At 40.5% G+C, this 23,635-nt stretch overlaps 1 protein-coding gene across 2 annotated transcripts in view; it reads left to right on the top strand.

Annotated features, from left to right (window-relative positions):
* The first annotated feature begins 2,114 nt into the window (after window positions 1–2,114).
* GYS2 (glycogen synthase 2) overlaps window positions 2,115–23,635 on the top strand; it is a 44,522-nt gene continuing 23,001 nt past the window's right edge. Inside the window, exons 1-4 of one of the 2 annotated variants that reach the window (XM_068401613.1) lie at window positions 2,115–2,235; window positions 11,634–11,815; window positions 14,644–14,835; window positions 15,684–15,857. In XM_068401613.1, the coding sequence (XP_068257714.1) occupies window positions 2,115–2,235; window positions 11,634–11,815; window positions 14,644–14,835; window positions 15,684–15,857 (669 nt within the window). Of the gene's footprint in view, window positions 2,236–11,633; window positions 11,816–14,643; window positions 14,836–15,671; window positions 15,858–23,635 lie in introns of both variants that reach the window. The other variant, XM_068401612.1, reaches the window with a different exon arrangement.

The raw sequence follows: 23,635 nt of genomic DNA, 5'->3' as shown, positions 1-23,635 counted from the left end.
ACTGTGTAAAAATAAGATTCTTTAAGACACGCAGATTGGATACATTGAAATGTATTCTGAATATGAAGGAATACTAATATTCATAGTGCTATTGAGAATTTTTTATCAGATCAGAAATGTTTAAAAAAACCCATGAGTATTATCTCTAATCTGCAAAAGATGAATTAGATGAGTTCCCCAGTTTCACCCAATGATGGTGTTGCCTGTGCTTGTAATATTATCTTGTGGTATCTGATTATTCTTTCAAACCTATTCTCCAAGGTTTAAGGGGTTATATGGTCTTGTGACAAGTTCAAAAATGAAGAGAAGTATCCTCTTATCACAAAAGCTGGAAAAACGTGACATCCAAGAACCTGAAAACCACAGACTATATAAAAAGCTCAAAAATTTTATTCTTACAACTTCAGTTCATTGTTCTAAAATTATTTCTGTGGTTTTTAGGCTTTTGAATGCTTAAGGACAGTGATGATACGTCAGTGAGCCAGTGCCACGGTTTATCTGGCATCACTGCTAGAGGTTTGCTTGTCATCCCTGGAGAGGTAACTGCAGTGGGCAGTTTGACTTCAGCAACTTGAATGAGGTTCAAAGGACTGTAGAGGACAGCAGTACCCAGCCAGCAGTGATGATGGGGCCCATGCACCCGCAAACCCGTCTAGTTTCCCTCTGGGAAGCTGCAGCTTGAGGTAGTTACTTGTTATGAGAGCGAGCAGGCATGAGTTCCTCTGGCACGGGAACTCATTTGTGCTCATTTTTCCTAAATAAGAGTTCATGTGTACCACCTAACACTACAAGCAAACCCACCGACAGCTCCGCTAGTAAGTGACCCCCATGCCTTAGCCCGCCATCACCCGAGCTGCTGCAGCGGGCCGTGGGGACGGTGTGGCCTGGCATGGCGGCCCGCAGGCAGGACGGCAGCGGAGGGGCCTAGCGCCGGGGTCGGCGGGGCAGGAAGCGGCCCCCAGGTGCTGCACTGTGGGACTGGCTTCATAGGCCACAGTGAGGCGGGCTGTGGGCTAACCGCCCCTGCTCTCGCGTGTAAAATGTCTGGTTTTGGCATGTATTGGTTGACACAGGGCTGCCGAAAGCCTCTGGGATGAGGACAGGCCTGTGGGCTGCTTTGTTCTTATCTTCTCCACCTGAGATTGCCCTTGTGAGACTGGCAGCTTCCAGCCTTGCCCTCAGGGCTTCAAGGGAGAAGTGTGAAAATGTGACTCGGGCAGATTTGATGGTTCAGAAATGAAGCGAGCCTTAAAATAGTACTGATTTTTCTTTTAAGTAACACAATTTTTAACCTATAGGAAAGGAGGTTGTTGGTCTCTTCCCCTAGGTAACAAGTGATAGGACAAGAGGAAACAGCCTCAAGTTGTGCCCAGGGAGGTTTAGCCTGGATATCAGGAAAAATTTCTTCACTGAAAGGGTTATCAAGCATTGAAACAGGCTGCCCAGGGAAGTGGTGGAGTCACCATCCCTGGAGGTATTTAAAAGCCATGTAGATGTGGTGCTTAGGGACATGGTTTGGTGGTAGACTTGGCAGTGCTAGGTTGATGGTTGGACTTGATGGTCTTAAAGGTCCTTTCCAACCAAGACGATTCTATGATATGCTTTCCTACCTACTCCAGGTAGGTCCATGGGTGTTAATGGGAGGGTGGATCTTGAGGGGAGGACTCAGGGGCTGGGCTCAAATCAGGCGGTGAACTCAGTGTCCTCCCTGCTGGAATTTGCTCAGGGCAGTGCTGAATTTACAACCGTCCTTTTTCAGTTGTCCCTGAGGTGGTACATACTGAATGCTGTGTGTGAGGAGCACAAAACCATTTTTTACTTCCCTCTAAGAGAAGGAAAAGAAAGTGCCCTGGCCCCAAAACAGTCAAGGCCTTTCTCAGGTCAGTCTTAAATTGTTACCTGCAGCTGCTTCTGAAACCCTGAGGATTGCACTGAGTCAATTTAATGCTGGTGGTCGTTTAAACCCATTAGCTCCCAGCTATCTGAATAATTTTCTCCTTGGAGCCCAGCACACCAGCGGACTGCTCTACCCAGAACTGTGGAGAACTGCCACATTAACTGGACATCTGCTAACTGTTGTGGCCTGCGTGGTGAGCATTTAAGGGCTGAAGAAAATGCCACTGGCTAGATCACTGTCCATGACTTCTCTTAATGATCTTCCTCAGTGGGAGGATGAAGACATACCAGTGGAGGATTTGCTGCTCTTTGAAGTTTCTTGGGAAGTTACCAACAAAGGTTTGTAGAACACTCTTAGGAGTTAATATCGCTGTTTTCACAGGAGTGGAGGGAAGCGGGAAGGGCTTGGACAAGAAAGGTATTAAGGGGAGATTGGGGAAAAGTGGGCTGCAGAGCTGTTGTGTTGGAAGGAGTGCATGTGGCATCCGTGTGTAATAGTGCATGCTGTCCGTGGGCTGCATCTGCCTGTGCTTGTGTGGGATGAGCATATAGTCAGGATGTCTGTGTGTCTTTACCTGTTTTACCACCAGGGATCGGTTGTTTAAACAAACATCTAAGTGTTACCCCTGGGTGTGCAGACGTATGGATACATAGATGTTGCTTTGTACATGTTTATATTTTACCTTCCATGAAAATGAGCTGTAAGACAGACATCAGAATCAGAGTAGTTTAGCAGTCTCCCTCAGCCTTCTAGAGCAGTGCGGAGAAGAGGCCAAATCTGAAACAGGTATAAATAAACATAGCTGCATTGAAGCCACTGAACAAAAACCAAATGTCAATGACCAGCAGTCTTTATGCCAGCTGAAACCCTTTCGGACTGATCTTTGCAAACACAGGTGGTGCCAGACAGGGACTTCATGCTTTGTGCATGTGTGCAGATTGAAAATCTGTTCACAGCACGCAGCTTGTCATGCAAAGTGCATGCTGCTTGTTATGCACAGATCTTTCTGCCTCCATTTCTAATTCACTCATCAGATCATCTCCTTTCAGCTAGATGTAGTTCACCAAGGGGGAACAGCCTCCATTTTTGCCACAAAAGTGAGTTAGTATGAGTAAATGATTGACCTCATGTGTCTTATTGTCCTGGCAGAGAAACAGATCAGTCAGGAGAAGGGATCTGTAATCTGTTAAGATTTCAACTCTAAAAGGAAAATATGTGTTAGAGGAACAGACAGTGCTAGGGTTTATCTCTATGATGAAACTGTAATTGCTATTCTGTGATAGCTTCTGGTACTTAATCTGCACTGCAGTGTAATTTTACACTGCTCTTTTTAGGGTGGTGAGGAGTATCAATACACAGAGGTAGAATAGGGTAGCTTTTGCACTTTGAATAGCCGTGGGCTTATTTTTCAGTAGCTTCAGTTAAGCTTTTGGAGTGAATTTTCTGTTGTCAGAACTTGGAGCATGCAGCATTTAGTTTTGCAGTGTGCATGATTAAGTAAGGTACTGGCAAGCAGATGGCAGCAGAAATCTAGCAAATTCAGGTGTTCTCGCTAACATCTCTGAACTCCATAGTATATATATTTTCTGAGTCTGCTGGACCCATGGGTTATAGATGTCACACAATATGTTTAAGAAAAAGTAAAACACAATTAGATTTATCTGTCTTTCTGTGTATCTACAAAATGCAGTGAATCATTTAATCATCCGTATATCTCTTGTTGACATCACTAAAGCCAAATCAACTGACACAGACGAAATTTACTATTCTCACATTTTATGAGAGAATTAATATTTATGAGAGTGAATATTTATTTGGTTAGTTTAAAAATAAGGTGCTGTTAATTACACCACTCGCCAAACCCATATATTCAAACAGGGTTGACTGAACCAGCATGGAAAACAATTTCTTCATTAGAACCAGATCGCTGTGCAAAGTTTCCATTAACCAACCTTGACTGAATTTGTGCAAAAACTCTTTAATAAGCCTATTTCAGCTTACTTTTCTGGTAAATTTTTGATACTGAAGTGTTTTTTCTGTATCTTCCAGGCAATTGAATGTCTAAGTCACATGGTGAGATACTGTTCCCTGGTGACGTAACTTTTATAAACAGTTCTTGGAAAATATTAGGGCACTGTGTTTCTTAGGAGAGCAACCAACAAAATACGGGGAGCGTCATCACAGAAGATACACAGGCTTAGGAAGTAATAGCTTACACTGTATTTTTCCTGCCTTTAGCAGAAAGGAGAACTGTTTATTTGACTAGGTAGGCTGACCCCACATAGATTTAGTACTGCTACATGTTTTAGTGTTTTAGTTTTAATGTTGCTAGATATATATTCCCAATATAGAGGGAAAGATAAGCATTAGCTGGGTTTATTGTCTGACAAGATGATTTTGAGCATTTAATGTGAAGGTTTCTTTCTTCCTTTCTGGCAATGCAAAGCTGTGCCAGTGCAGTTCAGCATGAAGCTTCCTTGTGCTGCTAAAGTGGTGCAAAGCTGCTGTTGCCTACAGGAGAGCGTTCAAGTCTTTGTATTAACTTTGTGTGCATCACTAGGTGCTTGGCTATGGGTTTATTTCCTCCTTGACCCGTGCTGCTTCTTAGTGGTTTCTACATTTCTCTGTGACAGTGACAATAAGGCTGAATGTCCTCTTGCCTGTGAGGAACGTAGTAGCTCACAGATGGCTCTGTATTCCCACACCTGTGAACAGTGCACTTTATAGGTGCTGAGCTGATTTCTGAACCTCTCAAATATTTTCTTCTTCAGAGGCTGAGGATGATGAAGGAGTCCTGCAAATTGGAGCACATCTGATTACATATTGTGAGAGGATCTTCATGTGCCAGGCTGCCCATGGGGAGTGAGCATTTACTGTGATTTCCCTAAGCAGGAGATGGTGCTGGTTGGTACTGAGGCATGAGATGCAGCTGTGGGGAAGGACAAATCAGTTGTATGAATTCACTGCTGAGAGATCTACAAGTATCCATTATTTCCAGAGTTTCATCAGTTCTTTTTCAGCAGCTGGCACAGTGGAGGTGTCTCTCTCTTTTTTTAAAAAAATCTAGGTAATTTTGACACATGCTCTAACTAGGCAGAGCTTTCTACTTCTTTTTATATTCTCTGTCCTGGCCACTGCCTGTGCTAAGTGGCAATCTCTGACATATATGTTGGAAAGCACAGGCAACTCTGCTCTCTCCTTGTCTCTGCCTGGAGCAAGGAAAGACATGATAGCTGAAGGAGAGAATGAGAAATAAAATAGGCTCATTTGCCAGTGTCACTCTCCTTGTGAAAAGGAACTTGCCACCTAAACCGAGCACAACATTGAAATAATCTTGCATTGAAAGTCCCCTGCCAAAGAAATGAGAAAAATGTAGTTTGTTTTGCAAGATTTTCTTCACTTTATTTGACTCTTCACTGATGGGCAAGACCCATACTGTGAAGAGAACCTACTGTGTTTCTGTGGCAGAGGAGGAACAAAGCAGGCAGGCAAGGGCCCCAGTGCACTGCAGGGCCACATGATCTGGTGGTAATCTTGGGGAAGCTCAGCTTTTTTCACCTTTCCCCTTCTCTCCTGGCCACTGTGCTCCAATAAAGCCAGGTCTGATCACATCTCTGTGCATGTTGGAAAGGAAGACTGGTTTTCTTTCCCCCATAACATGAAGACCAATAAAAGCTTTAAGGACAGGAGCACAAACCATGTGGCTACAAGCTATGTAGATGTTGTGTCAGAAGCCCCGCAGATGGAAATTTTCTACAGGGAGCAGCCAAAGGTCATTGCAGGAGTAATGGCAGCAGTCCTGGACATTTTTCCCACTGAAAATTTAAATATTTAATCTGGGTATGGGGGAGAAGTCTAATTCTGTAAGTTACAATAACAGTTAGCTGTAGTTTAGTGGGGTTTCTGATACATTAATGAGAAGGGCTGAGAATGTTCAAGATCTGATCTGTGCTCTATAAAGATGTCTTTAAAATCTTTCCAGTAATATTTAGATTAGTATCATCTCCTGCTGTAATACTAACAGCTTTTAGATAGAAAATAGAAGAATACTTAAAAATGCTGGGCAAACAGCCAGTTTGTATCATCATTCAGCTGTGAACAGATTAGCTCAAGAGTCACTGGTAGATAAATCCTAAATATTTTTCCACCCCTATTGGAATGAAGAGTCTGCTAAAAACAAACCTTGGTTCGGTTCTCCATGGAGCAGAACTCTATGTACAGTTTCTCTGGTGAAAATCTGGACTCTTGGAAATTAAATCTTGAATCCGCTGAAGTCTGTAAGACCAGCATTTCACCCCCCTCTGCATTAAACGTCCTTCCATGATGAAAGCTCCTTGGGAGAAGGTGAATGATGTAATCTGTGACACACCTGAACTAACACACTTTGGGGAGTGGGGATGTATTGGCATAAACTTGGCATAAGCACAGCATCAAAGCGCTGTGCATTTCTAGAGTGGGGTGGTATGTCAACGTCAAATCAATCTCAAATGAAATCTTGTGCACTGGGGGTGATGCACACAGAAATAGCTTCTGTATTGTGGACATCTGTCATAAATTTCAATATTTCAGCATTATTTCAGAATATGTTTGGAATGCCAGAATTTCACAGAATTTAGAGAACTTCTGTCTTCTGATAAGTCCTGGCCACAAACATAGCCAAAAATACACGAAAAACATCTGCTATCTGAAGATGCTGGGTTTTTTTCACCTGACACATTTTGCAACCTTACTCTAAAAATAGTCCCCAGATATCTCAACAGGCAATCAATACATAAAATTCCAACCAAACATTAGAAAAAAATAAGTTCAAGGCAAATTTTTGCACATCTCTATAGATCAGAGATACATTCTGAGGGGAGGGGGTGAAAGGATAGTTGATGTAACTAGTAATTGTGGCAGTGAAGTCAATTTGAATCCTGAACCTGGGGTCCCTCTGCTCTCTTGGATTCCACAGCAGCCATGGTCCTCAGGAAAGCTTTAGTGCTTTCAGAGTGGCCTGGTCAGGTCATAGCAAAGAAGCTGAAGAGCCCTGCGAGCACCCTGATCCTCTGTCTCTGTGTGGCAAAGGTGTGTGTGGAAGGGTTCCTGCACCGATCAGTGACAGTCTCCACTTATCTATGTCTCATCTGCATAGCTTTGCTTCCTATCGCTCTTCTTCCTTTGTGGTTTCTGCTGCTCCTTCCCTCTGTCCTTCTGCAACGTGGGCTGGGTGGGAGAGCAAGTAAAATGAACGGTGGGTATCTCTGGCAGTTTTGAGAAGTTTTGGCAATTCCATGCTCAAAGGGTCACACCTTCAGAAGACGTTTTTTGTTAGCACAATTCCTGGGTAATCCTGGAAGTTGCGGACCCTTCCTCAGCAGGTGACAAAAAGCATTGGCAATGAATCTTTCCGTATAACAGCTTGCGCCAGAAAGAGCAGATCCACATATCAGATCTTGCGCAAAGATCTCCAGTTGCATAGTTAGATCTCCACTTCTGCCTAATGTTGTCCTCAGTAGTGATATGATGTCGGGAGACTGTTCTTGGCCCACAGACTTTTTATTTATTTAGATAGTTCTGATATCTGTCCTGGAGAGCTCTAATTGCTGCTTGGATTTTAAATATACAAGAGAAATAATGCACCAGGACTTGAAATGAGGAAAGAAGAAAAAGGCTGGAGTGATGCAGATAATTCCTTTAGACAAATTCATAGTAGTGGTAACATATATGAAAACATTCAAACTTTTAAAAATAATTCTATGAAATATTTTCTAGGAAAATATTTTCTGGGAAAATATTTTTTTTTCATCTTCTATTTTCTAAAGAGGTCATTAAAAAAAGTCAAAATTCTATTAAATGAACAAAATCCTTCTTTCCCAAACATTTTAGTTTCCTTTTCCATGCCAGCTTATTTTTCCCTGGAAAATGAGGAAGAACGGAAAGGAAATAAATGGGGAAAAAAAATTGTTGTTTATTTCCTTTTTAACTTGATTTCCTTTATTCTGGTGAAAAAGTTAAAAACACGTTTTAAAAAGAAATAATAGAAATATTTTTATCTCAAGGACATTTTAAAATTATTAAAACTTGAAATATTTGAATAAAGCGTTTTGGTGGATATCAGAACACTAAACTAGCCCTCTATCCACATTTTACTGCTAATTCCCCATGTTTGTGATGATCTGAACCAATTCTTTGGATCTCATCTCTCCTGATTCTGCATCTATTTCTGATTTTGTCTTTTATTGTTTGTTTTAAAACTTTGAAAGTACAAAACTTCAGAGGCTGCATGCAGGAACTTGCAACATCATGGGATTTTGGTACACCCCTGTTGTTTGGAAAGGTTTTCTGGTTATAATATGACCTTAAAACATATTAGAGAAGAATAAGGAGGTTTACCAAATTGTTGGAAGTAATTTTAGAATTACTCCAAGTGAATATGTAAACCCTTACTCTATTACTCAGTGGGTATACAATGCATTGCTTATTGGCACAGGTATTTCCAGGGAATTCAAAGTAACTGAGCAGATATAAGCTCTCTCTTAATGATATATCATGTGTTCCTTGAACTTACTATGGAAAAGTGTAATTTCTAAAGCCAATACATTATTCTAGACATTGCTCTGTTCTTCTCCAGATGTCTTTTTAAAGTTATGCCCAACACTTTCCACATATATAGTTTCACTTGCACACTTTCCCTCCCCTGTCAATTAAAGCTTATGTAAAGATGTGCTTTGTGAGTCATATTGCTACAGTAACGGAGAAGACAAAACCAAGTTTTGGGACCAGGTAACCCAGAGCTTTTTTCTCAGCTATTCTCTGAAGATTTTTCACAGTCTGTAAAACATACTCTTTTGTTTTTATCCTAAGTACTTTTCATTGCATTTCAGGCAAATCAGTGCCCCGAAATGTTTTTTACCTTGCTGTGCAACAGATTATGGTGGCAGAGCACAGCATACTCTCTACTCTTTCCCTCAGAACAGGCCTTCCATATATCTTTGGCAGGGCATGCTTTAGGACACACAGTGATCCTAAGCAAAGCCTTGTGAAAAGAAACACTCGGCAGCTGGCTATACAAAACAAAGTTCCAGCCTCTATTCAGCTGCTGAGCTGCAGCTTTCTTATCAATCTTAAAATTAATAGCTGTGGAAACTCAGCTACCTTGCTGATCCCAATGTTGAATGCCTTGCATTGTGAAAGACGCTGATCTCTCTTGTGATAGTGGGGAAAGAGCTTTGCACCACTCTAGTCATATATAGCTTTATCATGTTATTCAGTATCTTTCATCTTGCAAGTAGATATTTTTTCTTTTTCTGGGGTCACCAGGCTGCTTTGCACAAAAATCTTTCCTTATTGTAAGCTCAGTATATCTGCCAGTTAAAATCAACTAGTTTCATGACTAAGATTTCTACCAAGCCCCTTATTTATCCATGTTGGATTGCAGTGCCTTATGCTCACGTGACGTACTTAACCACCCCATAAGAACAGACATGTCATCATTACTGCATCACTTTATGGGCTGAACATTCTGACATGTCTCATATAATTAAAATTATATATTTATCTGAATCCAAGCTATTCAAGTAGTGTGTCTCAGCTTGTGAGCAGAGGAACTTGGAGGGAATATATAGTGTCACTTACCTAAGATTTCTCTAAATCCCTGTCCAGAGCAGCCATGGTAGAGTATCATGACTATAAGTTAGTTTCTTAGCTTTCTGGTCCTAATGAAGTGGAGAATAGTCTTATGCATAGATTTCCTTCTGCAGTTCCATGTCTATATGACGTGAAACTCTTGAACTGTGAGCTTGATTTAGGAACATATACCTGTAAGACTCTTGTCTTCTTAGGTCTTGAATTACTATGTAGGGTAATAATTTATTTTAATAATTCCACTTAGCAAGCTGGGAGATTGGAACTGCATTTGTTTTTCTTTGTAAAATACCTAGAATCCTGAGACATCATGACATAAAAATAGTAGGGCTAGGGTACTCTTCAAGCATTCAAAACAAATGGGGTATTTCTAAAGAAAAGGATTTTAAGTGCACAATTTCTTTCCTAGGAGCACAATTAAAAACATAACTCTGTCGTTTAGTTCCTCAGAGCTGCAAGGTATCAGGCTTGGCAGAAGGCATTTTGCAGTTGTCAGGTGATACAGTTTAATCTGGGAACTAATCTCCCAAAATGCTGAGCAACTTCAGCTGCTCTGCTGTAAATGGTGGTCATTTGCTGCAGCTTTTTAAGGAGAACCTGGTCACCTCTGAAGATTCTTGCCGTATATAGTAGGTTGCAGTGCATTGGCACCTCTGGATGCCCTAGTACCTTTTAAAAAGTAAGTCTGAAGTATCTGCTATCAATCACTGGCAACTTGCAGTGCTGACTTTTTAGGTAATTTTGGTGTCACTGCTGAAAGGCATAGACAGCACAGCTGTCTCACCTGGAGTATTACTGAATGTTTTCAAATTCAGTGGAGGATGAAATTTTTAAATAGGAGCACTAATTCCCTTCCTGTTGCTTCCTTTGTTGTTTGCTTGTACCTGTTGAGCTTCATTTATCTTACCTTGCTTTAAAATCACTGGAGCTATGCTAAACTTGTCTCTGATGTACAGCAGCTACCTAGCCTCTGTTTTTCTTTTCCCTTGCCTTCCCTTACACTTGCTGGATTCAAGCATGTGTTGTTGTTCTGAATTTGTGGTGGTGGAATGCACACTGCCTGTCACCAGGGGTCCTGTGGCAAAGGGGGCTTCACAAGGCTGCCCTGCCAATGCATGAATGATGGGACTGGCTATGAAAAACTGAGGAAGAGCAACCAAGCGAATCTAGCATACTGTGTGCAAGACTAGATAGATCTGTGCTGACTCATCAGGGGATGTTGTCACATGCGCTTATACATTTTATATTGTGTTTATATTTAAAATGGGCAATATTTTGGTGGAAGGTGCTGCAGACATTTATATTGGCAGTGTAGGCTACATTCCTTCCAATTTTAACAACTCTTTAAAATGGTGATGGAACAACACCTTTTGCTTTGAGGCTATTTGTTTAGATCCATTTTTATAGTCAGTAGTCAATGAAATGCATCAGTCCCTCAACTTCTTTCAGTGATTTGTGTAAAACTGGCTGCAAGTGCCAGCTCAGTTCTCACCACATGTATTTCCACATCACAAAAAATATGTTTGAAAATTATAACTGCTGCAATAAAAAAGCAGAAGGCTATATTTGGGATGTAGTAGAATCAAGATTAGTCGTGGGAGAGTGGAAGCATGAGCCCCAGGATTTGGATCCCAGAACCTGAATATAAAGATTTCAAGTTCTAAAAAGGGGGGAATAACATAAAAATGAAATAATATATTGGTTGAACATTTGTGGTGTGTCTTTGAACACCTAGAAGAAATTTTATAAAACAACAAACTAGGTAAAAATAACAGTTAAGGTTAGAAAGCATCCATTTGAGATTAGAGGAGAAATTGAGGGAAGCAGTATGCAGTGACCCAGGAGTAGGCAAAGTGTTAAATTGTCATTATAAGAATTACACACGGTCTGCTATCAGTGCATACTCCTAAATTGAACAGTGAAGCTCTGATCCCATTTAAAAGACTGAACTTCTATTTACTTGATAGAGTCTGGGTTTCATTTAAAATCTGAATATGTAAAATGATTTAACTAGAGGCGTATCTGATCCACCAGTGGGTTGGAGCTTATTCCAGAGCTTTGTAGCCTGTGTCCCTTTCTACTTTTTGTTCTTTATGATCTTCTTTTGCAGTGGGAGGCATTTACACCGTGATCCAGACAAAAGCCAAAATTACAGCAGATGAATGGGGTGAAAACTATTTTCTGGTTGGTCCCTATTTTGAGCACAATGTGAAGACTCAGGTGGAAGCATGTGAGCCTCCAAACCCTGCAGTTAAGAAGGCAATGGACACCATGAAAAGCCAAGGGTGTCAGGTAAATAAGATGTGCTGCTGCTTCCCAGGGCAACAAAGCTGACTCTGAGGAGATTACAGTTTTGGTTAATGCTCTTGCCATTCCACTTGACACAGCAGTCCTGCTCAATGCCACAATGGGAAAGGCTCAGAATCCACTGTTAGAACAGCAGAGTCAATTCATTAAAGGTTATTTATGAGGAAGAACCAGTTTATCCCATTACAGGTTTTAACAGTCATTTATCTGCAAGACTACTTAATCGGATTAATGAGTTATTTATCCAGTCTCTAAATACAGTAAGATTTTAGTAGATATCATATGACCTTACTTTGACTGAACCCGTACATTGCATTTGGTGTTCTTGTGCTAGAAAGAGAAAAGCATTCCACTAGCTCACAATTTCTCTTATGTAGCAGTATATTGAGTTGAAAGCCAGAAAAGGACAAACCACAAGTGGACTTCAAGAAAGCATGCAACTGACAAAGAATCTGCTTCCTCAGATCAATGCAATTACCTGTCTGTTCCCCAGGAAGAGAGGTTAAACCACAGCACAAGGAGTGAGTTCATCTGTGTTTCCTACACAATTTTTAACCAGTGTTTTCTGTGTGATCTCAGTCAAACCTCATAGGCTCTCTATGACTCAATTTCTCCAACAATAACCTAGGAATAAACTTCTTCCTTTAAAGGTGATCTGCTGAAAGGAATAGAATCTGCTATGTTGATGGGCAAGCTACTAAGCTGCAAACAGGTGCAGCCTTGAGGACAACTGATTACCTGCAAAAGGGTAGAAGATTACGCATGCTAAATCTGACCTCCTTTCTTGAAAGTTCTCGTCAGAGATCTAGAGCTCACCTTCAGTGTAATTCAGTATGGAGCCCCTCAGACATGCTAGCTGGCAGGAGGAAAACTTGTCTGCTTATGTGTGCCGAACAGATGTGAAAAGCATTGAGAGGCAGCAGCAAGGAAGCATTCTTACAAGTTTCTGTTGCTGAGGGGCATGACACACTTTAATGCAGAAATCCATAAACTTCTTGGGCTGCCACCAGCTGTGCCACTGGGGATGTGCTATCTCCCTTTGTAACAGCACTTCTGCTGTTATTAGGATCTAATGCCCTGTTGCATATTATGTAGAAGTTTATTGTTGGATGTATGTGTGCCACAGCTTGGGAAAGTATCTATTGGGGACAATAGCATTGTGTGATGCTTGCATTTTTCAGGCTGAGGTTCAAACTAAAAGGTCTAATCCAACTGCCATTTCTTATTTCTAATCAGATTTTCATAAGTGATTGATCAAGTTTTCCATGTTGCCTCTGTTGCTTACAGAGATGTCTCTGCAAGCTGTGTAACACTTCTTTGTTTGTAAAACAGCTAAAGATTTGTGGGGCAGATTAATTGCAATGCTATATCCATGCACTTCATGCTCTTTCCAGCAATACATTCAATTGAATCAGCCAACTCTGCCAGCCTAATGTGTGCATTGTGCTGCTGGAGTATTCATACATAACAGCAAATCTGTCCCAGGTACGTCAAGTCTAGCTTTGATCTTTAATAATGACGCTCTAGTTTCCAGGAGCTACACTTACCCTATTAACATTTATGTCTGGATTTTGCTTATGCATCACAATGGATCCCTTTAAACCAGGGGATCTAGGAACGCTTCTAAACTTCTCGGGTCAGGTGTGTTCTTTGCCACAGCCTGACTCCATATTTAGATGAAGGTCTGGGTTCACACAAACTCCCTGCTTTTTAACCTTATTTTCCTGGACAAAAAACCTGGATAGCCTGAAATAAGTACATAAGGAGCTGACCCTCCTTTACACACCTGTCTTTGTTACACCCTGTATTTTTTGTGCAAACAGGTCTAAGAGCTTTCATCTCATTGTTTTCAAGACTTGACCTCTATTCAGCCCATTTTAGCGTCAGGGCTGGGTTCAACCCCTGAGGTCCCAGGGGTTGGTGAATGAAAAGAGATTGAACAGTGGCATAAAAGATTCTTCTGCATGGGGTATAAACTGCACTAGCCTCCCTGTAGTACCTCATTCTTCCCGGTTAACATGACTCTGCTGCTATAGCCATTTTGGTGGTAGAATTATGTGAAATGTGAAACAATTTGACTGTGCAGACTGGTACAATCTGTAGTGTGGGCCCAGCTGTGTTGTGTTGCCTTATGACAGTTCAGCCTGCTCTCCTGGTTGGGCAGGTAGATTATATCAGTGGAGTTCTAAATACTCTTAGAGATGTTTAACTATACTGATGCAAGTAAAGCAGGAAGGGTGTATTTTTAGGCTGATGTGGTTTTAGGTATTATTATTACACCTTCTGATTGATCCTTCCACTCTGCCAAAGGGCATCAACTGCACTGCTTGGGCAGAATGAGGAAATGTCATGGTAGATACAGGTCCCAAGGTCTTACAAAATCTATCACCAGTAATCTAGCATAAATGGCAAAAGATTGGTGACAAATCTGACTGAAATAAAATAATAATTTTGAAATAAGAACAAAAATGGCGTAGATACTTCAATAAGAACACAAGACCTCATTATTCAACCAAGTATAGTCTTCCTAACCTTTTTTCATCAAAAAAAGTTAACATTGCAATGAAAATCTAAAATGAAAGTTTTAAAAACAAAATGTTCTTAAAGATTGTAGTTTCCTTTTACCGCTGCATTTGGTCCAGTATTACTCCATGTATTTTGCACGAAAAACCACAAATCCTGGGTATGTAGGACTATGATCATATATTCCTTATGTAAAATACTGAAGATTTGATGGATGAAGATAGTTATTCTCACTGGCCTTTACATTCACTTTAACATTTTCTGCTTATATCCTTGCCTCTTTCCCATAGGTCGTTTTTGGAAGATGGCTGATAGAGGGCAGCCCATATGTCTTACTGTTCGATATAGGATCAGCAGCTTGGAATCTGGACAGGTGGAAAGGTGAATTTTGGGACGTCAGCAACATAGGGATCCCTTTTCAGGACCGAGAAGCCAATGATGCTGTGATTTTTGGATCGTTAACAGCCTGGTTTTTAAAAGAGGTACAGTTTTTAAATCTAGAGATTTTCAAACCTCTGCCTTGTCAGCAGGGCAAAAAAGCTTTGGAATATGGTTCCTATTCTCCAGTTTGAAAACTATGATTTTAAGGAAGTTGATGCCTGACGTAGATCAAATTTGTATTTAAAACTTGAATCTTAAGTGGTCGTTTAACTGTATTTTTCCAGGAGAATCAGGGGAGGGGGGCTGCCCATGTGAATTCTGCTGTGTCTTTACTGTCACTTCCCCTGCTGTTTCTTCTCAACACCCTTATTTGTCACTGGATGCTCTTACAAGTAGGATCTCAAACTCCCTTTTTCTCTCCTGGGGTAGTCAAGTGGCCACACTCACAAACTCCTTGAAGCCGATCAAGCCGTATCTCAGCAATTAGACACTACCTTGCACAGGGAATATAGACAGACAGAAAGAATTAATGATAGCACTGTGACTTCTCATGTCAGTCTACCACAGACTACCTGAACAGAGGAAGCTTTATTAATCTGCAGAATCATCTGTCTGTCATAGGTGGCCATGTTTTTCTTATCCAAACAAGAGTTTCAGCAGCAGAAGAGCAAGTTAAAAGCAAGAAGAGTGACTGTGTTTGCCAGAGCTCCCCAACATTCTAGGAAGGATAACGTTCTGAGGCACTAGTGAGGCACATGTGCTTCTTGGGCTAAGGATTAGGGCTGATGGGAATCAAGACACATGACCACTTAAAATGCTCTACTGCTTTGTCATAAGCAAGCACACAGAAGAAGGCATGAAAAAGAGAGGTTTCTGGGGCTCAGATGATGAGCAGGATAATGTGTATTCCATGTATGTTCTTTCTAATTATTTTCAGCTTTCCTGTCAGTTTAACGACAAGCCCAACATAATTGCTCACTTCCATGAGTGGCAGGCAGGAGTGGGTTTAATACTGTCTCGAGCTCAGAAACTTCCTGTTGCCACAATTTTTACTACACATGCAACTCTGCTTGGAAGATACCTATGTGCAGCCAGTATAGATTTTTACAACAATCTTGACCAGGTAAGAGACACTTTTTTCGTTCTTTCTGTTTATCAGCTAATCACCTCCTGGCTTCTTTTCTGTTTACTGTGGTACACCATATATTGAGTTTTCTGTCTTGTGCAATCACTTATGATTGACCCAGAGCTGCGTGGTAGGATGTCAGTTCCAGAGCACAAGAAATGGTATTTGTAAGACCATGAGGTGTCTAGGCATGAGTGCCTTTGTCTCTGTGTCATCTGACAGGTCTTAAAGCACAGTGGAGTCTAGAATACTTGCACTACATTTAGTGAACTTTGATTTACCAGATTTGTACTGCAGAGTACTGAAACTCATTCAGCCTCCAGTCAAGTCAGTGCATTAGTCCAATCCATTCATACACGGAGTAATATTACAGCACGCATGACTGCCAACAGATATTCTTAACCTTCTTTTCAATGATTTGGGACATTTTTCAAAAGCAAGGGGAGAGTGACAGGCCCAGACATCACTGCAAGTCAAGTGTCCTTGAGAATCTTGCCCTTTGTGTTTGGGAAAGGCATCCGTTGCTTGAGTTGATTGCTATGGTTTGGGAGTTACTGTTACCATCATGAGTAACCAGTGAACGTAAAACCTATTCAGGTATAGTCATCATCTGACACTTCAGGTGCAGACTCACAGCACTCTTTCTTAATGAAAGGCAGTAAAAAAAACATCCAGTAGCCCTCCTCTTGCTGAAATTACCCTGGAGTTCCATGAAATGTGGTGGTTTTATTTTTCTTTCCCCAGCCTACTTCTCAATTCTTGCAAGTCATAATAAATCCTTCTATTTTCAAGCTTTTCAGGTTAGGCTTAATTTGTAACTGGCAAATGTAGGAAGTATTTTCTGAGTTCAAAAGACCTACCTCTGTTTCTTGGAATTTCTGTAAACTGTGTAGTGGTTTTGGTTTTCACTGTTCTTTTTCCACTCAAAGCATAACACAAACCAACACTTCAAGGACCCAGATGTCTTTAAAACTGCCTTCAGCAGAGGTACATTACATGATCTAGGATTTCCGATATGCTTACAGACAAACTGAGTTCAAGAGATTTTTGCATTCCGGCACTCACTGAGGGTAGAGGTAGATAAAAGGCTAAAACAACTGCCTTATTCACTGTCCATGCATTTCCTTGGCTAAAATCAATGAAGAAAATTACTCAGTTGGCAATTCTCAGTTGGATGTTTGAAGCTTGACACACTGTGGAACAGTGTCTTCCAAAGACAAGGCCCAAGAAGTAGCATGCTACTGGCCTTATTCGGAAGCACAGAATACACTGACATTCCCTTGTACTCCAAGGAAACAGCCATTCACCTTAATCCTCTTTTTTTTTTTTTCCTTTTTTTTTTCCTCTCCCACCAAAGGCAACTACCGAATCTACTGAACACACTAAAAGACTGTCTCCACTCGTTTACTCATATGCATAAAGGCTGCAGCATGGTAGCGTTTAGGGGGAATTCTCTCTGCCCAAATGAGGTACCTAACATAGGTGGTTACTCCTCCTAGGCTCCCCATGTCATCAGTGGAATTACACCAGCCTCTTCACAGTGTGAGGCAAACATCCTCAGTTACTATCTGAAAGATCTGTCTCCATCTATCACCTAGGAAAAATAGTCTCCTAAATTACCTGAATTGTTAGGTGCATTAATGAGGCAGCATGAATAACCCAGTCATGCTGTCAGGCCCAAGTTTCAGGAGTCTACATATTCCTACTTCCTCATATTTTCCTTATGTGTATATTTATGCAAAATCTATCTTTAAAGTCACGTTAAATTATTTTTCTCTGGACAGAGCTAGATTGAAAGAACTAAAACCATGCAGTTTCAGGTTTAACACTTGTGAAAGTGGGGACTTCTCAGCAGTAACTTTATTCATTCAGCCTTGCATTCTTACACATAACTTGTTAGTAAGGAAGCCATAGTAAAAAAAAAAAAAAAAAAGAAAAAAGAGAAAAAAAAAAGGAAAGAAAAAAAGGGAAGAAAAAAGGGGGGAAGGGGCATTTAAAATGAGAAATTAGAGTTTTAAAAAAATGAGAATGCTGATTGGTTTACAAAGTGATGCTAAAAATACTGTCAGAGCCTTGCCTTTCTTTTGTAAAGGAAATTCTAAAAAAATTTTGGTTTGTTTTGTATTCTGGTTAATTTGGTGAGCTACAAGTAGTCTGGCAAAATAGTCTGTTTTTCTCAGTCCCAGTATTAATATCATTTTTACTGTTCATACATGACATGGCCAACTTCATATGATAAGGTACTGTCCATCCTTCTGCAAAGCTTCACAAATCCCATTGGTAACTGTCAGCTAAATGATAAATACAGAAATTTCTATTCAGATTTTATTCTAAAAATATATGGAATGAAACATATGTATCAGTTTAAAGGATGATTATAAACTGCTGTAAATAATATTTAAGGGAGGAAACTTGTGGATTTCTGGACCTTAATGCTTTATGCCCTCTGAGGAGAGATTGACATTTAAAGGTAATAGTAGAGGAAATGATGCCAAGCTGTTATACTACTGTTTAACATGCTATAGCATGCTAAAGTTCTTCTTAATAAAGTTAACTTTTAGTAAGATATCAGATACCTTAATGAGGGCTCCTTTGGCTGTAAAAAGGTCAGCCTGGCCCAAAAGTCATTTGAGAAACATGAGACGTTGATCTGGAGTACAGTAATTAAATGATACAGATAGCTAGGTCTTCAGAGGCTGTTTTGTTGATGTCTTCTAGTAGTAAACTAATAAGGTGAACCAAGCAATTTGTCCAGTGGAGAAGATTCTTCAGGGCTTCCTAATGTTTAATCTTTGGATGAGACAATATATTTTTAAGGCTTGTCATCCCCTCCCACCACAAGGTAGAATAGCTGTTTTTCCCGTTTCAGTGCTATTGCATAATTTTCTTCCTTTAAAGCATTATAATAATTGACACTTTTGATCAGCATTTCATGGTTAGAACACAATTTCCACCAGCTTTAAGCACAGCAGCTGAGATGGGTGGGAAAGATGCAGCTGTAGTATGTGCTGTGCCAAATATCACAGAAAAATGGTTTCAGAGCAAAAGGAAAGGGTATAGTTTAATTGTGCCTAGAGACCATCAGGTACGCACAGGTCCCAGAGAGAAAAGAGGAAACCTCATGTTCCCTTTTCTAGTCCCCAACACAGTCCACAAAAAGCTGGCTTAGAATGCTTGCTAGAGAGAGCTCTACTCAGCCCTCTGAGGCCAAGAGCTTTTCTGTAATGTTGAAGGATTTAACAGTGCGATCCATGACAAACCATGACATGATTGTTTGATGACTGATAAAAGATATTGACAGGGCATCTTCACAGTCTTTTCTCTCTCTCCTTTCACAGTGCTCTGGGTGTGTGCGACCAGTGTGTTTTTCCTCACCGTAGTATTTCTTGTTAGCCCTGACACTGTAACACACTCTCTGTTTGTCCTCCACCGTCCATCAGCCCTGTCTGCTCTACACATACACACGCATGCATGTGCACATGCCCACATAGTGCAGCACTATTCCACTTCAGTGTTAAACTACCCCTGGAGATAAGCAGGACCAGAAGATACAAGATGAGTTGAAAGATCTCTACCGAGATTTTCTTTCTTTCTCAGGATTCCACAGTGGAAAATACCACTTTAATTCACCTTCCTAGCAAAGCTCAATAGGTGCCAGGTGGCACAAGTATAGAAAGTACAAATGTATTCTCTGATGTAAGCCAGTGAGGTCAATAGCTTTAGACCAGAGAAGACTTTGGCCCAAGTCCCAACCTGTTTGGCGTGAATGTTGATATAAATAATCAGGCAAAGGGCTGTGCAGTGCAGGGTGGCTGACATTTTCTCTAGCACTTCTATGAACAAAGAGCTCAAGTCACCAGCCCCTGTCAGGTGATAAAACTGGAAGGGAAGGCTCCATGTGGTCTTCTGATAGCCCTCACAAACACTGGACCTGTGAAAACTTGACCCTTCAGCCTTACTAGTCTTTTGGGGGAAAGTTAAGAATGACTTAGTGAAGGGTTACCACACTGTGATGCGTGATTCTTTACGGACTCCCTAAAATATGTAGAGGCCTGAACTGCAGGCTACCAAAACTGTTTTGTGAGCTGAGGGCACGCATCAGCCTGAGAGCTGTAAGAGGACATTTTCTGGGGGACTGAACACCTAGTCAACCTAGTAGATTAGAGCTGTAGATTGCTGGAAGATAGGAGGGTACACTATGAATGTAATGACTGTAATGTTGTATGACTCCTGACCTCTTCCTGAGCCATCTGCTCTTTGCTTCAGTCAGAGACAGGATCCTGGTTCTTATACAGCATTACTGTATGAGATTATGCAATTTTTATGTTCTTGCAGTCTTAGTTCATCTGGACTGGGAGAAATTAACTGCCTCGGCTCCAGTGGAAACCTGGGTGTTAAAAACCCTTAACAGCATGCACAGGAGCATAGTGAACACCAGAAGTAACACTGTTGTGTCCTCAGCCACATGTAACAAACAGCAGATGGGCTATGTCTGAGCTAAGGAACCCTGAGGCAATAACCATGTAGCAGCTATTCAGTGTACCCTTTAGTTCCTAGATTCACATTTAAATCACTCTGATTACGGAGGAAGGAAGGGAGGAAAAACAAAAAGAACAAAACAGAAGGTGACTTGCACGGTAACTGGTAGTGTGTGATATTTTTATTTACTTTTAAGCATCTGAAGAACTCTGGGTAAATGGCTGGGTCAGGGACTGCTAACCCTACATACAGGTTACTGGCTTGAACTATTCCAAAGTCAACACTTTCTAATTTCAATAACAAGCAGGGTTTGTTATGAGCTTAATTACCAACAGAGATATTATCCTAGATTTAACTATGCTTAGGAAGTGTTGCAGATCTAAATAGTCCAACCAGCAATGCGTTTTTTCCCATTGTCCCCATGTCCAGTGTAGCTTTTACACTGCTGAAAGTAAGGTTATGTTTGTTGCTAAGATAAACTGAATCAAAATAGCTAATCCAGAAGATAGGAAGTTCCGTAAAAAAAGTTCTGAGCCTGTGGAGCTTTTTTTCTCTTCAGGAGGACCTGACTTCTCAGCTGAAGATCAAGTGTGTTAATCTTTTATTGCTTTCCCCATTGTTTAAGGGGACTGGCTTATTTAGGGTTTTTTTTGGTTGGTTGGCAGTTTTTTTGGTCTCATTTCACCCCTCTGGCTTTTTAAATAGACCAACACCTTTCATAAATTGACTGAGAGACACTGATGATCCAGGCCAGTTCATAGCTGAATAGACAGCTGTATCGGGAACAATCTTTTTGGCAAATGATCTAATCTGGAATTTCACCTGAGAGGTGATCATCTGAAATGGTTTTGTGGACCACTGGCCTAGCATAATGGAGAAGTTTGTAGGCTTCAGCCTCTGATGCTTCTTACTAAAAAACCACATTGAGTTATAATGGAAAAAGTGCTGTAAGGAGAAGAAAAAAAAAAAGTCTCATTTCTCATTGCCTTTTTCCTTATATAAGGTTGCCCTGCCAATGTGTAATACTTTTATTTAGACTTAGCAGCATTTTACATTATGCTCACAGAAGTGCAGCTGAATCTAGTTTGCAAAGTGATGAATTCTATCCCAAAAGGTCTAAAAGGAAAAGTACTGAAAAACCCAATGAAAATGAATAGTCATGAGCTTTTATGCTGACAATATAGGAGCACAAGCTCTCATTCCACTTAGTAGAGTTCTGTCATGGCTGTCACTGCACTCCTTGTTATGCAAAGCTGACCTGTTTTGTTAGTAGAGCAGCTAATTGAAATCTGACTTAAGCCAGGAAGTGTAAATTTCATTCTTATTTTGCATGGCAGAGCTATACCAGAATGAAAGTTCTATTCGCACAAGATAACAATCAGTGGGAGTCAAATTATTCATAAACTAGATTTTCCCCTCTAATGCTTGCCATCATGTAAATTCTAATAATCTGCTTGTTTTTTAGCAGTCAGAGTAGGAGGGGATCCTCACTGGGAACAGTGGAGTATTTACAGGGAAGTGGATATTGAAGTAGTTAGTCTTTAAAAGTCACTGAGGGAAGAAACGGTTGGACTTGATGATTTTAAGGGTGTTTTCCAACCTAGATGATTCTATAAACAGTTAATCTGGCTTAGATCTGTTTTTCTCTTGATACAGCTTTTGTTTGTGGCTTTGCTAGTGTTCCCATTTGCTGATAACAGCAAACAAACAAAAGTAAGCATGACGCACTTCACAGATATTTTGTTTTGCCCTTGCTGAACGTGAATGCTCTGGAACATAGTTCACAGGTGCCTGAGCTAGGGCAGACAAGCATTCAGACAGCAGAGCCAATTGCTGAGCAGAAACATTGGTTTGGGGGTGAAGAGCAAACTAGCTGCACTGAAGTTCTGCTTAATTTCAGCGTATTGGCTCAATACAGTGCCATGCCCCATGTTGCCTCTAATTCTGGAGCTAATACGGTCACAGCAAGCTCAGCTGTCTTTGCACAGTACTGTGTGGACTAAAATGGGACTTAACTGCAATGCCTCATCAATTAAGTTCCACTTAAACTGCCCTTCAACTTGTCTAAGGCTTATTTTCTGAAGTCACTTGTCTAGCCTGCTCAGAGGTGCATAATGAGGTTTCTTACTCCACACTGTAAGTGAAGTCAAAGGTCAAGATCTTGCTTTACCGATCAGTGGAGGAAACTGCTGGAGAGTAGGAGCAAATGAAATGTGAGAACTCTGTGACCTCAGTTTATACTTGCTAAGAGATGTGGAAGTGTGTACTTTTGAAAAAGTGTGTCAAAAGTCATGCAAACATGTGCAAACCAAAATATTTCCCACTTCCAGAAGATGAAAAAATGAGCAGCAATAAAGAAATAAACATCAATATGTATATGTGTTAAATGCTTTCATGCAATCAAAGAAATAAAAGCTACCAAGAAATAAGCCATAGCGCTTTGAACAATTCTTTTATGAACCTTTCTCCCCGTAGTGTTGGAGGGAGTGTTTATCTACAGTTAGTGAATATGACCCAAATTTAGTTTTTAATTACGTTTTGTAAAGAACCCATTCTTGGTGAGAAAGGGAAAAGAGAACAAAAATCTTGTAAAATTTGGACAGCTATTTGTTTACTAGTAATTTAAAAATTATTTTTAATACAAAGACAGACTTACTTGAAAAAACTTGCATAGTTTTGACTGTGCAGTGGTACCCCATCCCATTTGTGTGTTTGCCCAGCATGCTAAAGAACTGTCCCAATTTGTGACTTTGGTACACAGAATGGTTGAACAATCATAATGATTTTTGGTTTTGTTATTGTTCAATATGCAGCTTCCTACCTTATTTACGATGTGTAATTAAGATTTCTGCTCTGAAGAACATATCAGTGATTTTTCTTAAGAGCTGTTTTGCAGCATTACATCAGTGGTATCTGAATGCTCCAGAAACATTAGTTAGTTTACCACACCCATATGAGGGAGGTAGCTACATCATTCACGTTTTCTTAGGGAAGCTTTTATTGGAGTTATCAGTACCAACTACTTTATAGCCTCAGAACATAGGTCCAGTGGATTTCAGATGTAGATGTGAATGCTCAACACTTCTACAGATCAGACACAAAGATACTAGGGTAGTCTCCCAGAAAAGGAAGAACACGCTGTTAAGAACTGCATGTGAAAGATTTGGTTTAGGGGCAAAACATCATGACAGAAATCTATGGCACTCTAAGGAGTCAAATTAATTCACCTTTATTTTTCTTCTCCTCTGCTCTCCTGCCCTGTGTTTTTTCTACCATTCAACTTCTGTGACAAATGA

Source organism: Nyctibius grandis, chromosome 5 (genome assembly GCF_013368605.1).
Source record: "Nyctibius grandis isolate bNycGra1 chromosome 5, bNycGra1.pri, whole genome shotgun sequence".
NCBI lineage: Eukaryota > Metazoa > Chordata > Aves > Nyctibiiformes > Nyctibiidae > Nyctibius > Nyctibius grandis.
The sequence above is the reverse complement of the archived record's forward strand: the minus strand, read 5'-3'. Positions and strand labels throughout refer to the sequence as shown.